General features: G+C 41.0%; 1 protein-coding gene across 10 annotated transcripts in view; it reads left to right on the top strand.

Annotated features, from left to right (window-relative positions):
• The window catches only part of Mitf (melanocyte inducing transcription factor), a 207691-nt gene that overhangs the window by 118172 nt on the left and 62375 nt on the right, over positions 1-27144 (top strand). For 4 of the 10 annotated variants that reach the window (XM_085840227.1, XM_085840226.1, XM_021164526.3 and 1 more), the window contains exon 2: positions 12022-12271. The exons of 1 other annotated variant lie outside the window; for it this stretch is intronic. In XM_085840227.1, the coding sequence (XP_085696353.1) occupies positions 12022-12271 (250 nt within the window). Of the gene's footprint in view, positions 1-660; positions 894-12021; positions 12272-27144 lie in introns of those variants that run through there. 5 more of the 10 variants (XM_085840228.1, XM_029478309.2, XM_029478308.2 and 2 more) reach the window with 3 other exon arrangements.

Raw genomic sequence — 27144 nt, 5'->3', positions numbered from 1 at the left:
CATGTCTGCATTTGAAAGTGTTTTCTCTTTGAGAACACGTATTACTCTTTTTTTTTTCCTTCTTGTATACTGATGTACTCAGAATTGATCAGATGGCAGTCTAAAATACACAGGCGTTTGGTCTAAAGATTTGTGTGCCCTGAAGGAGACTGTCACCAGTAGAAGCAGCTTGTGTGTTCCCTTTACCAGGCTGAGGTCAGCACTGCCCTCCCTCTACTCTAGGGTAGGTGGAAGGGTGAAAAAAGCCGTGTGCATCAATAGCCTATTAGTTGTAGAATGTGCGCTGTGTCCAGCAACCAAAACTGTTTGTATGGTTTCAAACTAGACAGAGATTCATGCTAGGCTGTTTGATATATTCTAGCTAAAATGGCAGTTATTCTCCTTTATAGCCTTCCTTGCCTACTTCTATGAGTGTGTTAGGTGTTAAAAATCCACCACTATGTGACTTCCTTCTCCTTTCAAGTTCTCTGATGACATATGTCCCCTGCAAGCATGCGTCCCCTGCAAGCCTGAACTGGTGCCCAAGCTGGGGAAGGTCCAGTCAGCATTGCCAGAGCTTGCCTGGCTGCTGTGTACATTACTGGCCTGGCCCAGCTCGCGGAGTGTCCCCCCTGTGCAGATCGAGGAGTGCTGTGTCCCTCAGGTGCCATAGGTACTGGATTAAGCAGGTCTGCTATTGCAGACAGACACCAGGCTCCATTCTAGCGTGGAGCTGTGTTTGGATTGGAGTTTCCAGGGCCTTATCAGGAGCCACCCCTAGTGACACAGCCGGTGCCAGAAGTAACTTTGACTTTCACTCTTCGCCAAGGGCTTGCAGAACACCTTAAAGGAAGAAAGATGGAGGCGCTTAGATTTGAGATGCTCATCCCCTGCTCCTTTGAAAGCTTGTATCTGTAAGTGAAGCTTTATTCTGGAGATAGTTCTGGGACCACTTAACAGAAGCAGATCATTCTCTGATCGAGGAAGGAAGGCTTGCGAATTAGAAATACTGCCTGGTACTTTAAACTGTGGCTTTCATCAGCTGCAGCTCTAACCTCTTGTGCCTGGGTGTGATAAGGGGCAAGAGCTCATTTGGGGAGGAGGGACCAAAATGGGAGCCTTCTCGTGTAAAACGGAGTTTTGGTCATTAATAATGACAGGAAAAAAAAATCCTGAGTTTGAAAGATGGTTTAGGGCAGAGCAGAGCTTGATGCATAGTTATGAAATAGATCACGGTTTTGTTATGAATAAAAAGGCATTTTCTTTAGGAACATGCATGCTCTGTGGCACGTTTCCCCAAACTACCCTGCTGCAAACATTGTAACCCTCCCCCTCTGTGTGTGTGTGTGTGTGTGTGTGTGTGTGTATGTGGGGGCTAATTCCCTGACTATGGAATAGTAGCAGTAGCATTGTAAAATGTTCCGATTTGTATTTTTGCAAATTAATTTTTTTTCCTTGAAGGCAAGAACAAAACATTCAGACATCAGCATAGTCTCCTTGTCATAGAAATCCTGAACAAGATGAAGTAGCAGTTTTACAGAAGTACCAAATGGAAACAGACTAAGTAGATAAGACCCCTTCTCCTCTGGCACCTACTTTCTACTTTCGCTCGCTATTACTCCCTCAGATTAGGAAACAATACTGGAAGCTGGGTCTCCAAGTGAACCGGCTCTCAAGCAGATTAACTTATGCAAAAGCCACTTCTGGAGCTTAATAATTATTTACTGAGTGTTCCTGGGTCAGGAGAGGGGTTCTGATTAAGTCAGAGAAGCTATTTGTTCCATAGCTGGTGAAGGTGTACTTGAAGACAGCAAGAAGAATGGAAAAATACTAGGTGTAGCAGAACTATTTTTAGAATTTGATTCTTAAAAATGAAATTCCCATAAATTGAAGTGTGGGCTAACAGTCCGTCATTTGCAGCTGACAGGTCTTGAAGAGGTCCTGTAAAGGGTAATTTTGAAAATGGTTTCTATTTCTGCTGAAGTTTGCTTTTATAGATACCTTGTACATTCTCATCCCACGTGCCATTAAAACAGCTAATTATTCATCTTTCTAAAATGATCGAGCATTTTATGAACAAAGTACATATAATTATGCATTTGAAATACCATTATGCTGAAATTTTTAAAAATAAATCTCTGCCTTATAAATCAGATAATAGTTGGGAAGATGGTGCCTGCTCATTGTGAATCATGTCCTGCCGGAATGTACCTACAACCTGCAAATGTTTTTAGTTCTTTTTAAACAAGTTGAGGGATGACACCCAATCAAATGTGCCTTGAAGGTGCAGCATTAGGACAGACTTGAATGTGTAGCCAAATTAATCCTTAAGTTTAAATATTTCCCTAGGTAACTATAATATTTGTCACAGGAATATGCATCCCTCCAAACTTTCTGAATGAATCATCTAGCAAATGTCTTTGACAAAACTTGTGCTCTGAGCTGTTTGCCATTAACTTTTTCCCCTGCCTGGGAATTAATTGTGTATTTCCTTCCAGGAAAGCCAGTGAACACCAAAGCAGAAAGGAACATTCTAGACGCTTGTCTGTCTTGAAAATAACCCAAGAGCTTTCACTATGTGTGTGTGTGGGGGGGTGGGATTGAGATGTTCAGCAAATGTGTTTCTCTGGGATTAAAGTACAGTGTTGGGCTCAGTGGGTAAAGCCCTTGCAGCACATGGGTAAGGAGCTGTGTTCAGGACTCTCCCATCCAGGTTAAGCCAGACTTGGTGGCATGAATCTGTAATCTCAGAGTTGCTATGGTGAAATGGGAAGTGGAGCTTATGGGTCAGCTAGCCTGTCCTGTCCAATAGAGAACAAGAAACCCTGTTAGGAGCAAGATGGGAAGTAAGCACTGATACCCATAGTTGGCCTCTGACCCTGATTCTCAGGTCATGACACTCACGTGCCTATCCTGCAATGCAGATACATGTTCAAATCATACACATACATCACACACATGCACACATGCATGTGCACATACACATGATATAAAATAATTTGCCATGATTTTTGTGCACTGTCCAGATTATCTGTGGGCTCTGATCTTAGCACTTAACTGTCTTAAGGCAATTTCACAGTTACTGCATGTCAAAAAGCCTTCTTCCATTGCCGTTTTGCACATGGAGAACCTAAGCTTTCAGTAGTTCTAAGCCAGCCAAGGTCTTACAGCTGACATGTGACAGAGCTAGAACTGGACTCCAAGCGTGCTGCAACCAGAGCTTGTTCTCTCATCTGTCTTATTTGCTATATTGTCCCTGGAAATGACAAGTAACTGGGTTTATTCCTCTGGTTTGATGCTGAGTGAGTCACTCCCAGCTTCTTTCTCTGAATTACCAATAACTAACAGTGGTGAGCTTTGAATGGGTTGTGGTTCCTCTGGATACTGCATTTTTTTTTTGTCAGACATATTTTCCTAAGTCTAATTTACGGTTGACTGTGTGGCACCTGTCCAGGGGAGGAGGAAGTCATTGCACGGATTCACTGATGGTAGGGACTACCTCCAACTTGAAATGGAGAGAAATTCTTCTGTAAAGGAAAGAAATACTGGTGATTCCTAGGACTCAAAGTTCTTGGTCACTAGATGACTCAAGCGTGTCTATCCTTTGACCGAAGCGCTCCTAAAACTCAGGTTCTGGTATCAATGATTCCATGAGGTGGAGTGTTTGTTAGAAGAGAGATACCAAATTTACTCATTGAACAAACACTTGTCTGTGTGCCAGAAAGTATACAGTATGAAAAAACAAAAAACAAAAAACGTGTGATCATCTCTGCTGTCAATGGAACCAACTTCCGCAGGGCTAAAGTCACTAGACTTTTAAGTCCCGCTCATCCACATGGCCCACAATGACTCCCGGAACTCCAGCCAGTACAGCCACATGACAGGAGACACCATGGCAGATGCTTCAAGGACAAGTGTCTATTCAGTTCCTAGAGCCACCACCTGACATTCCTTCTTAAGCATTGTTGACCAGCTTTAGGCATGTAGCCATCATAGTTCATGAAAAGCTGGGCAAGACCGGTAGCAGTGTGACTAGCTAAAGCCAGTAGAAGGAAGGACAGGTTGAAAATCTGCAGTGCTCTGAAATCCAAAGCTTTTTGAATACTATTATGTCATAAGGAAAAATTCACACTTGACCTCTTCAGACAAATTGCCATCAAAAATGGGCTTAGCTAAAACTATTATATAAGATGACCTCTAGTCCATATGTATAAGGGGTACATGAATGGATTTCATGTGTATAGTTGGTTCTGCCCTCAAGGTTTCTCATTATGTGCATGTAAATGTAAATTTTATAGAATTGGTTGACACCATGTCCCCTTTAAGCACCTTAGATAAGGGACGTATAACCATCACATTATGTGAATGGTCTTGGGCTAAATGTTGATTTTCCTTTTAGAGAGCTGCTAAGATTTCTTGTACACCAGACTGTACACTATTCACATGTTCATTTGTTTGCAAATAAATATTGGCTAGATTTCATATGTGAGAAAGAATAAGAATATTCAATTTATTTCCTGAGATTGTGTGATCTTGCACAGTGCACACAGATACACACACACACACACACACACACACACACACACACACACACACACGCACACACACTAAGTTCATTGGTATTTCCCCCCACAGACTTTTTAACTTCAGGTTTGTTTTGTTTTGTTTGTGTTTGAGCTGAGTAATATTCCATATTTTTTCTAGTTTTAATCCTGTCATAGAGTTTCTGATTTTGGTAGTAGACAAGTGCATAAAATATATTCTATACTGAAGCTGTAAAACTTAATGTGAAGCTTCACAGCTTCTGTTCTGAATGCCTATTCTAACTGGACAGACGATCAGTGAGTTATTGTATAGATTTGAATCTAGTTAAATTTTGGTATGTGATATTCTTATTTCCCAGTTGTGGAATTCTAAGACATATCAAAACAAGTTTGAGCTAGAGTAGAGATAGATCAGCCTTTTTGAACCAATGTTTAGGGGTAGTCCAGAGTTACGCACACTTCAGGAATGGCTTGATCCCTTTAGTGCTGTCTGGACACAGTGCTCTCCCTTTTGTTCTTTGGTTCCTGCAGCCCTTGCTACTGTTTTGTACTTCACATTCTTGTTTCTAGTCTGAGATAGATGCACGAAACTCAGTGTTTGCTTCCTGCCAGATTTCTGGTTGTCAAGGAGAGTTATCTTACCGTTTCAGTTCTAGTCAAAAATGGAACCCACTGTACCACTGTAGGTTCCTTTCTGACCCTGTTGACAGAGGACAGATAGGCTGATTAGCTAGGCCTGCCTTGTGCATTCATGAGCTAAAAGTAAGGGATGTTGGCTTTGCACGGTCTAATTGGTGGCACAGGATGCTAAGTGGGTCATACTTAACAGGTGGACACAGTAAGCCTTGACTGCTACTTGCATGGCTGCCTCTCTACTGCATCAGGTATACCCATTCACCAATTCTTTTTTGTTTGTTTGTTTTTTTGTTTTTGGTTTTTGGTTTTTTGAGACAGGGTTTCTCTGTATAGCCCTGGTTGTCCTGGAACTCACTCTGTAAACCAGACTGGCCTCGAACTCAGAAATCTGCCTGTCTCTGCCTCCCAAGTGCTGGGATTAAAGGCGTGAGCCACCACCGCTCGGCCCATTCACCAGTTCTTATATGATAATGTGCCTATCTGGATTTCAATCTGGTGTTATAAACTTTGGGTCTTGGTGGATATATTCTAAGCATGCAGTGATTATTAACTATTGTAACCTGAAGCTTTTAAATATTTGTTAAGTTAGTACAATGTTATCTAGACAAGAGACAACATGCTTAATAACTGGGGAATTGTGTCAGTAGCTATAGAATAACTTTATGCCTTTAAAGAGTTCTTCTTTTTTGTTTTTGTTGTTTTCTTCAAGACAGGGTCTCTTGGTGTAGCCTTGGCTATTCTAGAATTCGCTCTGTAGGCCAGGTTGGCTTCAAACTCATGAAGGTCCTCCTATCTCTGCCTCATAAGAGCTGGGATTAAAGGTATGCACCATCACTGCCTGGCTAAAAAGTTCTTGCTTATAGCTATGTGTGAATGAGAATCCATATGGGACATAGTGAGCAAGAATTGATGATGATAAGAGGTGACTTCAAGGTTAAGAATGTTCTTGCAGAAGACCTGAGTTTCTAGAATACAAGCCAGGTAGCTTACAATCATCTCTAACTCTGTTTGAAGATATCTAAAACCTTTGGCCTCCACTCAGTAGTGTCATATAGGAGTTTTATCTCATGAAGTAGGCCTTAAATCCAATTTTAAAAGTGGCTGGCTACTCTGATAACATGGTGCACTCTTGTTCCAGTGGTCTGCTTTATAGACAGATCTCTGCTCTAGCTCACAGGGTTTGTAGCTGACTGAGGGTGATGGTTATTTATCTTCTCTGGTAGCATATATAACACTGCCCTGGACCACTAATGCTACTCAGTCAGGGTAAGGCTTCCAGCTCATTACTAGCTCAACCTCTCCATACGTGATGACAGGAATATATGCTGCTTTGGCAATAGGGTCTTACTGTCAGGTTGTGAAGTGTAACTGATCAGATTGGCAATAGCCTATAGTGTTGGTTTGGGGAGGCATCTGTGGGACTCCTTTTGCCAATGACTCAAAAAAATGTAGCCCAGTCCTGGTACTGTCAAGTAAAATGAAATTATACAATTTGCACATAAGTGGATAGAGCAATCACCCTTAGTGAGGTTACCCAGCAAACATTGTACGTTTCCTCTTACTTCTAGATGTTAGCATTTAGGCTTTAAATTGTGTATCATTTATAGCATCCACAGAGATGAGGTAGATAATAAGATATCAGGGATGGTGAATCTTCCAAAGAAGGGGAAATAGAATATAGTTTTATGAAGGGATAAAGAATAATGAATAGAAGATTAAGTGGGAAGTGCTTGGGAGGGCAGGTTAGGGTATGTGGTGTCTTGTTAACAAGAGACTGGCAGTCCCACTTGAAAGACATAGAAATGAGAAACACTTGTGAAGCAGTGAAGATCCCAACCTCAGCCCAGTCTGGTGTTGAAGTGCCTGGGACAGCATCATCTCTGTGTTAATCGTAAAGGTCTCTAAGTATCGTTTTTTATCCTTCTTCATCACTTTAAAGTAAATCTTGTCAGCATAGCCATACTTTGTCAATTACATGACTATGCCACTGTAATAACATACTAAATGAGCTAAGTTATGCAAATATATACATTGATCTCATTTTTACTTTCTATTTGCATAACTTAGCTCATGGTACTATTAGACATTTGGGACAATCTGGAATCCAAACTGGCTTTGGAGATTTATGATTTTCATTTGCACATAAGGAAGAAAACTTTACAAATTAAGAACCCTCAGCCATATGGAATTCAAACTTGACTATTTTATTTAACCAATACCAAAAGCCCAGTTGGTAGGTAGAGAGTAGAGACAGCATTCAATACTCTCTATATTCTCCAAGTTGGACCACCAGATACCAGGCAACAGTAAGCTCAAAAACAACTAGATTGAAAGTCAACAGAACCATAATTCAGCTGACAGTACATCACATTCTCAAAAGAGTACACATAGTGTGATGCCCTTGGGACACCGGGAAAACAAGTGCTGTATATGTATATGTATATGTATATGTATATGTATATGTATATGTATATGTATATGTATATGTATATGTATATCTCTCTCTCTGTCTCTTTCTCTTTCTCTATCTCTATCATCTCTATCTCTATATCTATCTATATGTGTGTGTGTGTGTGTGTGTGTGTGTGTTTCAAGAGAGGGTTTCTCTGTGAAGCTATGGCTGTCCTAGAACTCACTCTGTAGACCAGGCTGGCCTTGAACTCAGAAATCCGCCTGTCTCTTTAATCCCAAGTGCTGGGATTAAAGATGTGTACCACCACTGCCCTGCAAGTTACTGATATTTTTAACTGGTCAGTAAAGCTAAAGGAATAAACTATTTGGACTTAGGAATATGCCCTGTAAGATAGAACCCTGTCCAGTAGCCCTTTACCATCATAGAGGAGGCTTTGAAAGCTAAAAATGTAAATTCATCAAAAGGGGTGGGAACTGAGACCACATGGAGGGTCCACACCTTGCCAGTATCCTGTATTTCAACTGCTGCATCGAACAATTTAACATTTACTCACTCTGTCCCCACAGTGTCTAGGGGTAGTTTTGGGGAACACTCAGGGAGGCTAAATGGCTCATTGAAGCTCACATTCCTCAACAGTGGCTGAAGGAGAACTCGAGTCCACTGTGTGACCCTCCTTGACTAGTATGGAGCAAGCCCCACACTCAGGGAATGTGTTCAGCTGCAGGGTCAGGGAGGTGTCAGCACACTTGTGGCCATGCCTGTGGGTTTATCTTTCTGAGGGAGAGGGGTGCACCTTTCCATGTAGCACTCGATCAGAAGCTAGCGGTCCAGATAATTGACATCATGAGGCATCTGGGAAGAATTAATCTGGCCAGGGCTTTCACCATGGGGTTGAGAGCTAGGTGTCCCAGCACCTAGCAACAGCTATTTGTTGAATCAATGAACTTCACATAATCAGGTTAAAAGGAATCATACTCACGGAATTAGGATTAACTAGCTAGAGCTCAGGTTCATGGGTCCAAGGATGAGCTTAGTCAGCAATTAAAATCAGACACACTGGACATCTCCATGTGTGTCACTAGTGGCGTGGTCAGTAAGTCCTTGTTTTTAAAAGCAGTCATTCTGGCCCCTTGGAATATCCCTTACATGAACTTCCATTCTTTACTAACTCTTACCCAGTCTTTCACAAACTGGTACTTTTGTCTCCTCTTTGAGGAGATAATTACAGATTCAGTTACTTCTAAAAGAAGTGGACACTCAAAAGATGGTGAGCCAGGCTAAGAATCTGGTAGTCATGTCTCACAATGTGGAAATAGCTGAGAGAGAGAGAGAGAGAGAGAGAGAGAGAGAGAGAGAGAGAGAGAGAGAGAGAGAGAGAGAATGCGCGTGTGTGTGTGTGTGTGTGTGTGTGTATGTGTGTGTGTGTGTGTGTGTGCGCGCGCACACAGAGTTCTGTTGCTCTATATCCCCTTTAGAAACCTTTATTCAGCTGTCAATTAGCTGAGCTTTGTTCTGTTTATATACATATGAAATATGCTTGCTATTGTTTCTTTCATGTGGTTTCCCTGTGTTTGTTCCGTTCTATTGTATAGGTCAGTATTATTTTTTTCCGGATAAGACTATTATAGAAGATACTTTAAATGATGTTGTTATTGTGGTTGAAGCATGAAGCCTTAGTGAGCTTGCTAACTAGTCATTTTAATTTGTCTCCAGGATGCTTTACTATTAATTGAAAGGATTTTCCCCCTGGTAGTGCAGCCAGTGACGCGTCTTGTGCAGTTAATTAGCACGATTATGCCACAGCTCCTTTTGCTCCTGCACAAAGGTTTGCTCTTGTTTTTATCAAAAGGATCATTCTCTCCGAGAATGTTGGGACCTGACAGGCTCTGAATAGTAAGACCACTTATTTATTTTTAAATAGCCACCCCCAATCTTTCTCGGTTTAGGAAAGTACATTTGAGCTTTGAAGACCTACTCTAAAATGGGAAATACATTTTCTTTAGATGCTCATTTTAGCAGATTCTGTGCTAGTGAATAGGTGGTTTTAGGCTAACAGAGCAATGGCTAGGGAACATTTTGAGTGTGTGAATGAGTCTACAATGTTAAGATAATAAGCGAAGTATATATGTTACATGGTCAGTGTTCCCTGTCTGTCTGTCTGTCTGTCTGTAGGCAATGCCGGGGAAGACAGAAGAAACAGGAGGATGCTTTAGGTTTGGGGGCTACGGAAGACACTCAGGGGTGCCGTGGTCTCTTCCTCTAGTTAAAGTAGTGTCTAAGAGCTCTAGTCTCCTTTCTTATAGCCTAGTGGTGAGGTTGACCACCTGTCATTTTCTTTAGTTAGTGTCTATTGTATATATTGCCACTGGAAAAAAAGACTTTGGCGTTATTATAGCTTAAAGGAGAAAAGCTGAAAGAAAATTGGTTTTCCTAAGTTCATCCCCACTCAGGCAAGTGTGTTTGCCCCATACATCATTCCCTGCTAGGTGCTTTGTGGATTTCCACATACATGCTGAGCTTATAAGCCCCAATCAGCCTGTAAATCCACTTTGGAATCTGACTTTATGATTCATACTTACTGCACATGTATGCTACTTTGTTGTTCATTTCGCATTTTCAAGGAAATAATGTAATGTGTTAATGAGTTCATATTTTATTAATTAACCATGGTTATTATTTTTTTTTAAAATAGGTGATTTAGGACATTTTTAAATCTTTAAAAGCCTTTGTCTATGTGAATTTTTCCACTTTTGATTTCTTTAGACAACTACATGTCAAGGAAGTTTCTGAAACAAAATAAATAACTTATTTTTAGCCTTTCAATATATTTTATTAGAGCATAATAATAATAATGAATTTTAATTATGCATTTCTTGTCAAGAATGTGTTTTTAAAAAATTGGACACTACGTAGATATTTCCACTTTGATTAAAACATGATTTTATTCTATAGTTTTATTCATATCAATAGTCTTATTTTTATGGGTTTTTAGTAGATACATGGTATTAACTTTTGTGATTTATTATAATTTACTGAGCCAGTTTTCTATATGAAAAATAAATAAACTTCTAGGATCTCTTGGGGGATGACACGAGAGTGTGACACAGACTCTTATCCTGTAGCACATCCGGTCATTTGTGAAGTGTTTTTGTCCTCAGGCTGTGCACAGAGATGGCCAGGGGCCTTAGGACTTCTGTCTTTGGTAGGAAGGTAAACACGGTACTGGGGTTTACAGTTAAGAGGAAGGATAAGTTCTGATGCCTCCCCTGAAGTTTGATAGACACAAATGTCCATTTTTTCTGTTCCCAGAAGCTAATATCTTTTTCATAAGCTTGCACAAAAATCTGATAATTATAATTAAGTTTGCTTCTCATACTAGATGGCAATAAAAGCAAGCATAAACATCTATTGGGGTGATGCTCACTGTACACGGGGGCTATAAGCACTGCTTTATTTAAACTTCATAGCATCAGTCCTTAGGAGGGAAGGCTTTCGATGAGTGGTGCAGCAGATATTAAAGAACATGCCGCCACTTTTATAAGTGGATAAAATGCTGTATACAGCTCTTCCAGGTATGAAGACCCAGGCAGAAAGAGGTTTATTATTTGTTCATAGCACAGAGTTGGCAGGATAAGCAACCTAAAGCCACACCTAGGGAAACAGGAAGTCTTTTATTCTTACCTACTGACTGCCATGTAAGCCCATTAGATAATGGCGAACAGAGTGAGTCCCTGGCCTTTAGAAGTAGACCTGATGGGGAATAGACAGAACCCTGATGCCATGGGCATGCTCAGATGAGTCAAAAGGAAAAACACACAAAGAGAACCAGGAGGAAGAGTTGGGCTGTCACTTCAGCTTCTCTTCTGTCCCCTTGTCTTTTTGGACAAGGGGAGGATGCCGTGTCCACATCTGGTCCATATGTTAATGATTTGGGTCATCTCTTGTCTTCCAAACCTTTCCAGTAACAGTGTTTCCTTACGAGCGGCCATATTAGACATCTTCAAGGAATTTAGATAACATGTAGGACTCATTGGTTGTTTCAAATGAGCTATTTAAAAAAAAAGAGAAAGAAAAAGAAAAAGCAAATCAAGTAATTTGTTTTTGTCTGTGGAGAGTTGCTTGCCATTGAGACCAATGGCTCCTATTTGTTGGTTATATCAGCATTATATTCAGTGGTGATTAACCGTGTGTGGCATAAAGTATCGAAAAGAAATAAGTGATTTGATAAAAAACCCCAGATGCAATCAGCCTGACTTATTTTAATTTTACTCCTAATGACTTGAATCCTGTCACCTCTTGATTTCCAATTACATGGAGTGCCATGCCGTGCCTTGATTATATCTGTGCAGACTCACCTCCTAGTTTGGTGGCATTTAGGATACCCCCGCGATGCAGGTGATGGGTCTCATCAGGATACTAAATGCTGTGTGCCTTCTGGTTTCCCCACAGCAGTTCTGCAGAGCATTCTGGGGCCTCCAAGCCTCCGTTAAGCTCCTCCACTATGACATCACGCATCTTGCTACGCCAGCAACTCATGCGTGAGCAGATGCAGGAGCAGGAGCGCAGGGAGCAGCAGCAGAAGCTGCAGGCAGCCCAGTTCATGCAACAGAGAGTGGCCGTGAGTCAGACACCAGCCATAAACGTCAGCGTGCCCACCACCCTTCCCTCTGCCACCCAGGTGCCGATGGAAGTCCTTAAGGTATGTGAGTGTTGCCCTTGTGTTTGGACCTAGCCTGTCCCTTCTCCACACCCTAGGTATCACATTCAATGGACTGTGTCTTTTCTTGCATTGCTATTAGTTTTATTTATAAGCATCGCTTCCAGTGGTTCCTATAAGGCTTTGTATTTTAAAAGAAGTATTTAAGCTCACTGTAAATATTATGGCAGCCTGTGAGTAGTGGAAAGAGTCAACATTTTCATGACCAATCCCAAATGGGATCTGATGTTTGTTATAACAAAGAACATTTCTCTTTCTTTCTTTTGGAAATGATTTCAGAGTTACCTGAAAGAGTCCTCTTCTAGAAACTTATGTGTAAGTTTCCTAAATGCATTCCAGGCCACACTTTAACTTTGCTCTTCAGTTAGCAAATCCTGCTGGCCCTAGAAGCTAATTGTTTTAGAAAGTCTCTTCAGAAAGAGAACTGTGGTCAAGCGTTCTGCCTGTGCCTTAATAACCAGACTTCATAATCCCTTTACTGAAGCGAGCTGTCTGCTTTGGGTCTCTTTGATTTCTTGCTAGGGTGAAGACTGCGGGAGCTTGTTAACATCCTTCTAGCAGAGACACATAGCTTCCTAATTACCAGAGGAAGTTGTAGCAGGTCAAAGCATAGAGCGTTATCTCCTACATTGTCTACATGCCACATGGGGAGTTGCCGTGTTTCATAAACATTTCAATTTGTAAATATGACTGGTTCAAAAAAGACTAGAGGTAGGGAAACTTCCATATGTTGTATTTACTTTTTACCCATTCACCTAATTGATCCATTCTGAAGAGCCAAGTGTTCCTGTTCATTAAGCAATGTGAGCTCTGCATGCTGCAAATTCATTGTTGGTCTTTGCTTTTACCCTTGTGCAGAAAAAAAAAATCCTTCCATCTTCCCTACTTAAAGTTTATTATTAAAGTGAACAGGAGCAGTATGCAGCAGTCAGGATCTGTCTGTGATCTTTTCCATGAGGAAAGGAATTCTTTAAAAACTAACTTTAAAGCACCACATAGTTATTTACAAAGATTTTAAAATTTAAAGATCCTATTGTAGAACTCTTTGATAGAGAAACCAGTTGAAATTCTGCTAAAGCAAAGTGACCCAACTGGTTCAGCATAAAGTTTTACTTTAATATGACCAAAATTCTGAATATTGCCACAATTATGACTCTTTTATTCTTCCGCATCCCCTGTCAAATAAAAACTTTTGGCTGTAGAATAAACTCTACATGAAATCTCCCTGTTCTGCTTGGGTAGAGCCAATTGTCCCTATTTAAGTTGTAACAGATTTAATTATTGTTTTCTGTTTGCAAGAGCCATGGTCATTTTGTTTATACTTTATTTAAACACTGTGACTTTTATAATAACAAGTTGCAGAGAAGAATATCTGTTTTATAAACCATAATCTTAAGTTTGTTAACTGAAAAAGCAAATTTTAGAGGCAGTGCGGGGGATTTGAGTAGAGTGGCTTACATTCACTTTGAAGGTTATGCTTAACTGTATTGAGGTGTATTTGCTTGAAATGGATTTTCCTGTAAGAGTAATTACATGGGGTGGTGGAGAATTTACCACAAAATGAATGTGTGGAAACATCATTTCAATATTATACAAGAATTTTTACAATTTCTGAATGTTTAGAGTGTTAATTTCTAGCCTTATTACAATTAAAATCTATATTAAACATTTGAATACTTTATGTATTTTCCCTTATGCTCTGCTTATCCAGGTAACATTGGATTGTACTGCAGTCTCCCCACAACTAAAGAGTGCCAGAAAAATGCCCTAAGTTAAAGTAAAAATAAGTTACGAAAGCTAGAAGACATGAGCTGGCCGAAAGAGCCACCGGTTAAATCTGTTTATTGTGCTCTCAAGAGTTGTTACCTCTGTTTAAGTGGAGAGTGTTAAATAGAAATGTCTCCTTGGGCTGTATAAGCGAGCCAGCCTTGTCTCATAAGGAGAAGGGCTTTTGGCCTAACAGGCTATAGGGAGCTGATAGCTATTTAGACAACCTTAGGGACATTTAAGCCAAAGAACAAAATAAAACGGGATCACATTCATCAGTGGTAATATTGTAAGACATTCAAACCTCAATGTTCAGGTGAATTTCCTATTGTTGATTCCTTGAGAATGACTGACTTCACACTTTATAAAAATAGTTTCTTAAGCCCAGTGTATGGAATACTGAATGAAGAAGGGCTTCATAGACACACACACACACACACCCCACACGTTCTCCTTTCCTTTTCTCATACGTGACTTTTAAATCATAGAACACAGTTTCATGAAGTATGGATATAGAGAAATAGCTGATTTGTTTCATCTTGGACCATTTTATACATTTTTAAAACATTAGTGATGCAAATATAGGCTAATTGTATGCATTATGATGTGATAGACTCCATTGAACACATTTTTCTGACAGTATAGCCTTAGTAAATTATTGATTTCATTTTTATAGTTTTAAGTAGCAGGGCCAGTGCATACCCACTTCTCCTTGAAGGCAGGCAGCTGTAGAAGTGGAGAATACCCACTCAGTCTCTCCATTTTCCAGTGTGTTTTTGCAAACACACTGGAAGAAAGGCCAAAGCCTAGATTTTATAAACACACATACTCCTGTCACCAGTAACCCACTGCCAGTAGATTGAACTACTCATTTTGACAGTGGTTTCAGGTTAATCCCTTTCTCTGGCAGCATTTTACTCAAACAACGGAACTCTCTGAAGCATGTTTAAAAATTGTTGACATCTGAAAACTTTGGATTCATTGGAATTCATATTAGAGTGGAAATTCCCATCATTTCTTCCCCAGAACATGCCAGGATTCATGAGATACAGCCTCGGTATTCTATATTAATTTCATAAATTTGTGCATTTAATCCGTATATTGATTTTCACAGTGGATAGCATGGAGTGTTGGGGCTTATTGTGGGTATTTGCACATTAGTGAGGTGTTGACTTGGTTTCTTAATAACAATAACCGTTAATAACAATAACAGTTTAGGATGGTAACTCAAGGAGGCTCCTTTACTGTAAATAGTGACATTAGGGGTACATAATAGATTTTTTTTCACAGTTGTGAGCACATCCTATTTTTCAAATAGTGAATACAAAACTTTGCTAAGAACTGTTTATGGCTCGCTTTCTTCTATATGTAGAATTTGCCAGCAGGTGAACCATAAGAACTGAGGCTGAACGTGATCTAAACAAAATCAGTCACCAGGGACAGTCTTTTAGCCATGGTGGGTCTCACATCTACAGAAGCATCGCAGTCAAGATGGCAGCACACACACACACACACACACACACACACAAATAGATGGACTTGGTGTTGATACACTCACTGAGCCTCTCCTGTCCCTGGTTTCTCTATTTATCTGTAATTGACTATTGGAGCAGATGCTACTGTGAGCTGTCGAATTCTTCAATTCAATCCCCTGTCATCTTTTCCATAGACCCAGGCCGTATGGAGCGTTAGAGTAGTTTATAATTGATATTCCTGTCTCTGTTGGGAAACTTGTAAGCTCCTTCTTCCAACTCTCTTCCTTCTTTCCTTTAATTTAAGGATCAAAAGGCCAGCTGTTCTTTCTATTGTATATTAAATTTGCTCTTCTCTGTTTTGAAAAAAAAAGTGTTGCTGGAAAAGAATTCTTTTGAATTATTATTTTAGTATATTATTGACTTTTGAAGCAATTTATTTTCAATATTTCTTTTTTTTTCCAGATCATCTCAGGAATTGGGCAAATTGCTTACCAATTAGAGATAATGTTTTCAGTTCATCAAAACTAGGCATGCATTTTCCAGGACCCTGCATGTGGCAGACTGTTAACCTGGGCATTTATAGGTGGTTCTCTCATCCATACTCTGCACGTTTAAGCAGAAACTCTTGTGAGTGCTGACGATAGACTAGTGCATTGTGCAGGGTATGCGAACAGATTAGGTGTATCTCCAACTCGACACTTAACTTTTGTTCCTGATTTATTTAGCTGGTATTGAGAAATCTGAATCTCATCACAGTGAATGTTCAAGGTAGGAAAGACATGGCTTTTCTCAGGTCAGCTTGCGTTGGTCTCCTGAGTCAGGATTCATAGCTGTCCCCAGAAGATATGGCCTGCTGCATTTGAGTTATCCTCCATATTCATACATTTAACCTGCCAGTCAGTGTGACATACATAAGCCTCCATTTCAGAGAGTTTTATAAATATTGAGGTCATTGTGATTTTGCATAAAACTATATGTCTTCAAGGCCACGTCATGAAGTCTTTTTTCTTCTACAAACAGCTCCTGCCCCGTATCCCTAACTTCTCCCACTGCCACCCCATCTCCATCTTCCCCATCACCACAGGGACTTTATTTCCTAGAGAGTCTTAGACTTGTTCATTGTTACCTATAAGGTAATTTCCCTGATTTTTAAGACCTTTTGAGTAATTTTTAGAAATTGGAGACTGCACTTGTTATCTTCCAAAAGATTTCCACAGCTGAGGTAAAATCCATCAGGAAACCATGGCTTCTATGTTGTCTTGCTTCCTGTAGAACAGTGGCCTTTCTGCCATTTCCTCTTTCCAGTGCCACCGTTGTCTTTCATAGGAGCACAGTGCTGAGCATGTAGAGATGACCCTTTGTATTTCCTCTATGTTGTGTCTACTCTTGAGACGTCACAATCCCCTACTCTTCTCTGGGCCGAGTAGGGACTCTCGATGTCTACAAAGCCAATTGATGGTTCTGCTGTAAGCAAGTGCCAGCTTGTGTGGCACCACCTGGGAGTCATTCATGTCCCATGTTGCTTGGGAACCCCTGTGAATAGGAAGTTGCTAATGTCAGGGCTAGCCCAAGAAGGTGTTCCACTGAGCTGTCTTAAAAGGCACAATTCATATCCCTGTTCTCATAGTCTCTGTCTCCACAGATTTTGTGATGAGTAATTAGCAATTCAGTGTTTGCTAGACAAAGCCTTTCCTGTTTACATTTGTTATGTAAGCATTACACAACAATAGTAATTACATTACTAGCCACAACAAAATATCCAGCCTTATAAATTAATTATTTCTCAAAATATCGAGACTTTAACATCTAGTTGTACTTTTACCTGATGATGTTAGCAAAAAGAGGTGGTGTGGGAATGGGATTTTCCTTTTATGACCTCTAGGCCAGTTTTTGTTTTGTTTTGTTTTTTGTTTTTTAGTGTAACTGGGGGTTAATGGAGCCAAGGGCTTTGATTAGAATCTTAGATTTCTTTTTGGTTTCTTCAGTTTGGGGCTGGCTGGATATGTTAACCTGGTGGATATGTTAACCGCACAGCAGCTTATCTTACAGTAGACAGGCCTTTAGTTTGTCTCCATGACCCACCTGGAGTCCCTGCAGATGTCTTGTGTGAGAGGAGGTGCCAGCTCCCCACTTCTCATGTTATTGTGTCAAAGGAAGATTCCGTCTTCCATTTATCACTTATCCCTATTAGTTGGGGTAAGGGCAATATTGTAGGGAAAGTATTAAGGGATGGGACTCAGGGTGAGGGCAAGTACAAGCCAAGGGGTAGTTTAGTGAACTCTACAATGTGATTTCCCTTTAATGTGATAAGGTCTGTAGATCATACATCCTCAACAAGGGTAGCCTCATACCATTACGGGAAACAAGATTGGTTCTTAGAGAGCAAAACTCCAGGGTTAGGAGATGGCTCAGGGGTGAGAGTGCTTGAGGTACAAACATGTGGATCTAAGTTTAAAACCAAAGAAAATCCATACAAAGCTGGGAGTGACTGTATATGACATTAACTCTTACTCATGGGAGGACAGAGACAGGGTGATCCTTGGCCTTGATGACTGTTAGCTTCACCCCAGGTTCACCGAGAGAGACCGTTGTCTCTCATTGTCTAGTTTCTCGAAGGAAAAATGCAGAGCGTTGGAGCAGTACTCCTGATATCCTCTTCTGGCCTCCATGCATACAACAGGTATGACATGTGACATCTACATATGTACACATGAACACACACACACCCCATAGATGTCACAGTTATTTGTTGCTCTCAACAGCTTCAGTATACAGCTAGGAAAACAATGTTATTATGTCTGTTAAAGTTTTGGTAAAGTGAGGCAGAAGGAGGGACAATCAGCAGAACACCTGAAAGGTGTCAGGGCTCACTAATGAGGAAAGGGTGAACAACATTGCTGCTGAGTCCTCAGAATCTCCTGCTGCCTGCCAGTTGTACTTCGAGAACATTGGCCAGGATTCCTGTAGACATGGCTTCTGCATTCTGGCTGGGCCTTTTTCCCCCCAGAACCCTCATTACAATCACACTCATGTTTAGCATGGGGCTGTGGTACTGAATACCACAGATACAGGATGCTGCCCTCATCACTGTTCTGTGAGGCTGTTGTTACCACCCCCATTCAACAGATGCATAGACAGGCATGGAGGACTTACATACGCCTGGTAAAGTCATTAAAGGCTGAGGTGTTAGCAGGATTTGAGCCCAGGAAGTTGGCTACTTATAAGTATCTTTCTTAGATTGAGTAACCAGAGAAGCTTCTAGAGAAGAGATAGATGTTCAACCCCTCAAGTGATGTGGCCACATATGAGCCAATAGCACTTGTCCGTTGCAGACCTCCTGGCTATGGTTTATAACGTTGGTAGGAATTGCTTTGATGACATGGAGGGAAGGCAAGACGGCTTCACTGGCTTCTGGAACTGATTGTAGCCACATTTGGTGACAGGTGACAGGTGACATGAGGAAATTCCAGTTGGTTATTCTCTTACCAACCCTGTGGATCTGTAGGATTGCCTAGGTAGGCAACCAGGCATATGGAGATTGCATCTGACCTCTGGTCATATTGTTAAGCCCACATACTAAGCTCTCTACTATACCCTCTCTCCAAGTCCAAGCATGTCTCAGTGACCACCAGAAACAGCGCTTTTAAGTAAAGTAAGAAGCCAGATAGAAATAACAGCGGAATCTCTTGGGCTCAACAGAAGGCTGATGATTTTCACTGGGGATTAGTCAGGGCCTTCTCTGTTGAATAATTTAATTTCCTTCCCTAGTCTCCAAGATACATGCAACCTAGGAACTGACTGTGTTCTTCCTATGTAAGAATTCTGTCTCAGCACACTGACCATGGTGATACTTTTTGGTTTAGTGACTGAGTTGTCATTATGAGTGAAAAAGCAGTAGTACGGAATTTCCTACAGCAACATCTGAAAATCTAGAGCTGGGATCTTTATAGTCTAAGGGTCTCAATGGCTCAGCCTACTCCAATTCAGGTGCTTCTTCCATCTCTATGTTCGGCGATGCCTTGGTGCAGTTCTAAATGGTTTTTATTCACTCCCCATAGGAATTTGCCCCTGAAGTCATGGTCCCATTTTTGTTGTTGTTGCTGTTGTGGCTGTTGTTTCTCCTCCCTTCAGTATCAGAACTTTTGACATTGCTCTAGCACTTAAAATCCGAACTTCAGATCTAGTTGGTTTTCTATTTGCTTTTAAGTGAATGCCAACTGTAATAATAATTATATTATTGCACAAGGAGGTCACAGTCTCCTTCACAAACTCTGCCTGTTTTATCTCAGTTAAAGAAAAGATAAGCTTGAAAGACTACTCATGGATGTCAGTGGGCTTTAGAACAGGAGAGAATTTGGACATGTCTAAGCAAAATCTAAATTTAACTTCACCCTACTAAAATAAATGGCTGGAATTTGTGTTAAAAATATGTAAATTAGTTCGGCAGCTTTGCTCAAGGTTATAGCTGCAATCAGTACTAGAATATTGGCTCTTGTTCCGAATGTGTCTCTTCTTATTGCTTTTTTGAATATCAGCCTAAACTTGAAATCTGTAGCATCCCACATGCATCTCCCAGCTTGTCAGGTCTTGTTTATAGTACCCTAACTACGTGAGAAGATGTATAGAAAGCATGTAAACTAGAATGCAGTTAACATAGAATGTTCTAGAAAGAGTTGCTTTAATCACTATGTTTAAAATTGATTAACACCTAGAGGGCAGAGGCCACTGGAGGCATGGCTCATCAGGTAAGAATACTGTCTGCTCTTCCAGAAGTCCTGAGTTCAATTCCCAGCAACCACATAGTGGCTCACAATCATCTATAACGGGATCTGATGCCCTCATCTGGCATGCAGGCAGGCATACATACAGTGAATGTATGTACATTTCATTCATATACGTGGATTTAATGTTTTTTAATTGATAATACAAGAAGATGGTCCAGATGAATCAAAGGCAGATTGTTCCTCCTGGAGATCCTGGGGATGCTGCTACGGTTGGATATAACAGTAATGAAAGGCTCTGCTACTATTTTCCTTTAAACTAGATTTGTGATTTTAGGGTGTTGGAATAATAGCTCAGTTGGTGAAGTGCTTGCCTTGCAAACCTTAGAACCTGAGCTTGATACCCACACTCAGACCTGCAATCTCAGCTCTGGGGAGGCAGAGATGAGAAAGAGCACAGTACCAGGCAGCCCAGCTGAGCTGGTAAGTCCTGGGTCCAGGAGACCCTGTTTCAAAATATAAGGTGCAGATTGGCAGGGAAGACAGCTCATGTCATCCTCTAGCCTTCACATGCATGCACATGTGCATGTAATATGCATACACATGCACACACATACATGAGGCACAAAGCCTAGGAGACTGGGTTCGTGTAGTATTTATGTAACTGAAGTGGGCATCTTTAACATATTTTACCTAAGAGTTTGATGAATTCCTAATCACCTACTACTCTCTGAGGAGCACACTGCTTCTACGGGTAGGTCTATCAGACTCACATTCATCACACAGTTTCTGAAGTTTTCCTAGAAGCAAGATAAAAAGGTTCAGGGACCCTGGCAATTAAAAATGAGCCAAAGGAATCTAATCATCTGGTTATGAATAATTTTAGTGTTGCAAAGAGACCTAAAATAAAAGGCACGATTCAGGTTGCTCCCTCCCTTACCGTGGCATACATAACTTTGTTGTAATCTCCCCTGTTGGCCCTGGTTTTTATATAATTAAAATTTAGAGGCTGGAAGTTTTGTTGAGACTTAATTAGAAGTGACAAACCAGAGACATTCCTGCCAGTTAGGAAAGGCTTAACAAGTTCTTATTGGCTAACTCACAAATATGTAGCATTTTCACACTGCCTAAAGGTGACAAGATCAGCTCTGTTTTTCTAGTGAACTAGTAAAAATTAGATTAATAAGTACCAGGCAAAGAACCTTTTCTTTTGTCTTTTTTTTTCCCCCAAAGAGATCTTACCTTTGAGTACTTCTGGCTGTGGAGATTGGCGCCTTAATTAGCCACATGTTCCTTTTACCTCCTGGGAAATAAGTACAGGCTAAAATTGGGGATCAAGACACAGGCGTACATTGACTTAGCACACGCCGCCAAGTAATTCATCAGGAATGTTGGTAATTAGTCCTGCCTCTTTCAACTCTTGGCTTATTTTATAAAACCGGTTGATTTAAAATAATGCCTGCTGATGTATTGCCCACACGTTTCAAGACCGGGACTTGGCTCCTTAACAAAAGCGAGATTGTCCAGTGAGGGAAATGTGCCCTCCTGGTTTTGTGTTTTCACAGATTCTGAGACTCCGTCTATGTCACCTATTAACTCGGGTGCACTTTCTCTTTACCCTATTCAACATTTCATGGGGCCTTCTCCTTTTGCTTTGATGGAAAGAATAGGGGAGCAAACTTAAAAAATAAAATAACATGTAAGCTCCTGGGAGGTGGGGGAGAGGGGTTGGATGTAAGGAGCTTGTCACAGTGTGTCACCTCAGTGTGGCTTGATGGAATTTAATTCGAATCCTTCATCTGGTGCAAGCTGCAGTAATGATCTTCTTGTATTGTTAAATGCTTGCTGATATTTATGGCAGACAGACTAATCTTAAAAGACTGGGTTTCTGGGGTTCACAAGACCTTGGGAGTCACAAGACCTCATAGCATGTGTAGTTAACTGTTTTAGAAAGTAATAACCTGAATGTCAAATTCCCACACTAAGTGATGCATTTACCGTTATGCTTTGAGATGTGGCCACAGTCAGAGCTGCTCTTGAAGATCAGTGCTAGCCCGAGCTCAGTACCACACCGAGTGACCATGGCTGTTTTCTCCTTAGACCATGGGATCCTCATCTGTAAACTGTGAGCAGTAATGTCTACTCTGGGGGGCCTTTAGAGAGGAATGGAGAATCCACCCAGGCCATATCATTCACCAAGTGAGTCGAGAGCCAAGCTCTGACTTCAGAGCCTTGAATCCTCAGGTGAAAACAAAAAGAAGTACACAAAATTAATTTCAATATGTTTTATACAACCAAGTATATCCAGAGCGTCATTATTTCAATCTATTACACGAGAATTATCTGCAGAGTTTCAACTTTAGCCCCCTCATCATCTTTGTAATGAGTCTCATGCTGTCCTGTAATTTGGGTATATATTTCATGTCTCCTACGTATTGTAGTTTGGAGACTAAGTTTCATCTGAATGACTTGACTTCGTGTTTAGATCTCATAAAGTTTTCACTCAAAAGAGTGCCTTCATTTGCTAAAGTTGTTTTAGTCCTGTAAAGAAGCTTTCTAGTAACTGGAAGGGGGCAGCGAGGGGGGGGGGCGAGGTTAGCTGGCAGAGTGTGTGTCATGCAAAGGTGAGGAACCAGAGTCAATTGTAATCCACAGAACCTAGGAAAAGTCAGACAAAGCAGCAAGCATCTCTCTTCCCCAGGTTTTTATGGGGAGATGGGAGGTGGGGATGGGAGAACCCGGGGAAACTCAAGGAGCCAGGTAGTCAGGCAGGCAACAGCTGGAACCAATGTTTGAAAAAGTTTAGAAAGTGAGAAGCGAGCATTGGGGTTTTCCAGAGTCTACATGTGTGTGGTAACATGTACATCCCTAAAGTCAATCACCTGAACACACACATACACACACACACACACACACACACACACACACACACACATGCACTTGAGTGTACACATGGGGGGGATTTAAAACAATTTTTTCCAGTAATTAAGTTGATTATTTGTTTTAATTTAGGTCTACATGAGATATAAAATTCAGCTCCTTCTTAAGACTTGGCCCCAGTCCCCGGACTCAGTAGTTTTAAATGCCCTGTGACCTTTGGATTGGATAGCACAGACCCTGAAGGATTTAGCACAGTGTTGAGTACAAAGAGCATCATCAGGAAGATTTCTACTTTATTGGTTATAATAAATTTATAATGATCCAGGAGGGGAGACTGCGTACTTGGTAGAGTAGTTACAGGCGTGGAGCATGTATAGGGTTTACTGGCTGGGCCAGCCTAGTAGTGAACTCTAGTTAGTGTCAGTGTCAGACTCTGTCTCAAAAATCAAGGTGGATGACCCCAGGACAAAACCCAAGGTGAATCTCTAGCATCTGCATATATTTACATGTACATGTGTTTATCTACATATATACATGTACCTGTACACTCATGAACACTTACACACTTAAGAACATACCTGCATGCCCACATGTACGTTCACAATTTCCAGTGACTTATATTTATTTAATCACTGTACACAGTAATGATTATTATCTTCCCTGCAATCTTGCTCCCGCTCATACAGAAACAATTTAGTTGTTAGTTTATTTCTCTTAATTTTGACCCAAGTTCACTGTCACATAACATTCCCGGCTGCTGCTATTTCCTGTCTTTTTTTTTAAATCAGCTCCTGTAGGAGAGAGCAGTGAAGAGTCACCCTCTCCAAAGGTGCCAAGCACCTTCCATTGAGCCATGAGTGTGGAGGCAGCTCTTGACTTGTTAGTCACACATCTTACTCATGCTCTGAGGCCAGGGTCCTTGCCAACCCACACATGTCACACCTTCCTCGCGCTTACCCAGCCTGCTGAAGAGCTCTGAATGGCAAGGAATGCATGAGCGGTTTGTCAGTGCACTGAGTGTCAAGGAGACACTGAAGACTCAGACGATGACAAGTCATCTCTCATTTGTTGTGTAGTGGATGATGGCTTGCTTCACACAAAAGGCACTGGAAGCCTTTTGCTTTGCATGAAGTTTTAGGCACGATGTTTACGGTCTTCTCTCACTGACCCTTGAGAACATTTTAAGAAATTTCCAGCACAGCCCATAATTCAATAAAATAGGCCTTGTTCTTATTCACCAGGGAGCCCAGTTTTTTGTTTTTGTTTTTGTTTTTCTGTTCTCATGGTAATTCTCAACCATTTTAAAACCAGAAATAACTTACCTAAGATGATAATTTATTTTGTTAAGTACCTTCTTATTCCTAGTGCAAAGAATGAATCCATTATATTGGGATTAGTGCACTGTGGACAGGCTTGCGTTCTTCCTGTTATTCCAAGAGCCTACCAAGTCCTAGTCTACTTATAAGCATGGAAGCCAACACAGCAAAACTGTTCGTGATGCTATGGCTTCAAGAGAGGAAAAGTGTTGTTTCCTTCCTATTTCAGGTTTCCCTAGGTTGGGAATTGTGTGCATGTATGTTTGTATGTCTCTGTGTTAATTATTTATTATATAAATTATATTAACATATTATATAATGTGTGTATGTATGTTTGTATGTCTCTGTGTTAATTATCATATAAGTTATATAAATATATTACATAAATTTTAATTACTTAAAATAATATCTAGTCAACCTTCAGGTCATTTTCCATTTCATTTCAGCTTCCTGGTAGCTTTTTTGAGGTGGTTTTAAAAACTTAAGAGCTAAATTTTCTTCACAGTTTATTAATTGACATAATCTTGATAAGGCTACCATGAACATGGGCAAATGTTCTCATTTTCTGTTGCACTTGGGTCCTCTTCTATTCATAAGGAAAAGACAGACTGACTACGGTGAAAGGACTCAGAATCCTCTCTAGAACTCCCTATTTGGCTTGACTGGAATCTGAGGTGCTCATGATTTAACCACCAGTCCCATCTCCGTGATTCTCGGAAGCCTGTTCAGGGACCCAAAGGCCTTGCATCACCTGGGGCCTCATTAAATAGCAGATTCCCTCCACCTCCCCCACACCTCCTGGGCCATTCTGAAGTAGGTTCTGGAACTTTCAACAATACTGAAAAGAGAAGGAAGTAGAGTCAACCAGGTCTCTTTCCTGGAGGGCTTACTGGGTTCCTTTAGAAGTAAGGATCCATGATGTCCCACCATCAGGACTGCACCAGGTAAAACCAAGAAGAGAGGTAGGAAGCAAATGGTGACCAGCAGCACTGGGGTGGAACAGGCCAGCAGAGACTGCAAAATTCCCAGCAGCTCTTGAGAATGTTTTGGAAAAATCCATTATATGCAAAGTTGATTCAAAAAAATAGACGAAACCTTTCAAATTTAGAGTAGATGACATGAGGGTAATAAGAAACTCCAAACTTTTGCACATTAGCTACAGAAAGCACTGGGCTTTCGAGAGCTGCAAAAGGCAAAGGAATCCCTTTGTTCATGCAACTTGTGGATTCTGTAGACCTCTTACAGACACACTTCTCCTAGATGGAGACACTACCGACACTCCCTTACTTAGCAAAATACAAATCAACAGGACAAGAGCAAGAGTGGGCTTATCATTGCTACCTCAAGTAGGGACTTTACACCAAGGTCACCAGGCATTGTACCCTCTGTGGGTCGAGAAGCACATCTGGTGAATTTATCCATTGTAGTATTGGATAAATACTACCCACCTGCTCCTCTGCTGTAAAAAGCCACTACTTCCTTACGGGCAAAGTTTTTTTTTTTTTAAGATTGTACTTTGGAAATCCATTCAAAAATATATATATAGTTGAATATAAACACATGTTCACCTTTTTTTTTTTAATTCTGGAATTCTGCTCTCTGATATCAAGGGTCTGTCTTTCTAAGGATGTGGGACTATGACTATAATAGGGTGTTTCCTTGTCACTCTAGTGACAAAAGTTCTCTGCCTTCCAGAGACATACATCCAACATAGCTTGCTCCCTGGAAAACGATTGCTTAATAACTTGAGACGCGCCGTGTGTGTGTGTGTGTGTGTGTGTGTGTGTGTGTGTAGTGTGTATATGTATACATGCATTCTTGTCTGTATAGGTGTCCATACATATGTGTGTGCATGGTGAAGAAAGCACACCCTGGGGTATTGTTCCTCAGGAACAGAACAGCATCTGTCTTTTTTACTGAGGCATGACCTCTTTTTTTTTTAATACTTTTTATTCGGTATTTTCCTCATTTACATTTCCAATGCTACCCCAAAATTCGCCCATACCCTCCCCCCCACTCCCCTACCCACCCACTCCCACTTTTTGGCCCTGGCGTTCCCCTGTACTGGGGCATATAAAGTTTACAAGTCCAATGGGCCTCTCTTTCCAGTGATGGCCGACTAGGCCATCTTTCGATACATATGCAGCTAGAGTCAAGAGCTCCGGGGTACTGGTTAGTTCATAATGTTGTTCCACCTATAGGGTTGCAGATCCCTTTAGCTCCTTGGGTACTTTCTCTAGCTCCTCCATTGGGGGCCCTGTGATCCATCCACTAGCTGACTGTGAGCATCCACTTCTGTGTTTGCTAGGCGACGGCATAGTCTCACAAGAGACAGCTATATCTGGGTCCTTACAGCAAAATCTTGCTAGTGTATGCAATGGTGAGAGATGATCTCTTACTGGCCTGGAGTTCACTGAATAGGCTAGGCTGGCTAGTCATCTTACCACAAGGATCCTCTTGTCTCTGCTTCCCTGGTACTGAGATCACAAAGGCAGGCCACTGTGCTTTCTATGTGGGTACTGGAAATCAAACCCAGACCCTCATGCTTTCACAGTGAGCAGGTCACACAGTGGGCCATCCCCCCCACCTAGGCTCTGGAGTCACTAATAAAGCTTTAGACGGTGTACTTATCTCCAGTGAGCCATGGTCCATACTCTGCTTCCACCATGAGACACTGCTTGCTTTCTTACTTCCTG

Source organism: Mus caroli, unplaced genomic scaffold (assembly GCF_978045245.1).
Source record: "Mus caroli unplaced genomic scaffold, Mus_caroli_1 scaffold_7, whole genome shotgun sequence".
In the NCBI taxonomy this organism is placed as follows: Eukaryota; Metazoa; Chordata; class Mammalia; order Rodentia; family Muridae; genus Mus; species Mus caroli.
This window is presented reverse-complemented; position numbering and strand designations above follow the sequence as displayed.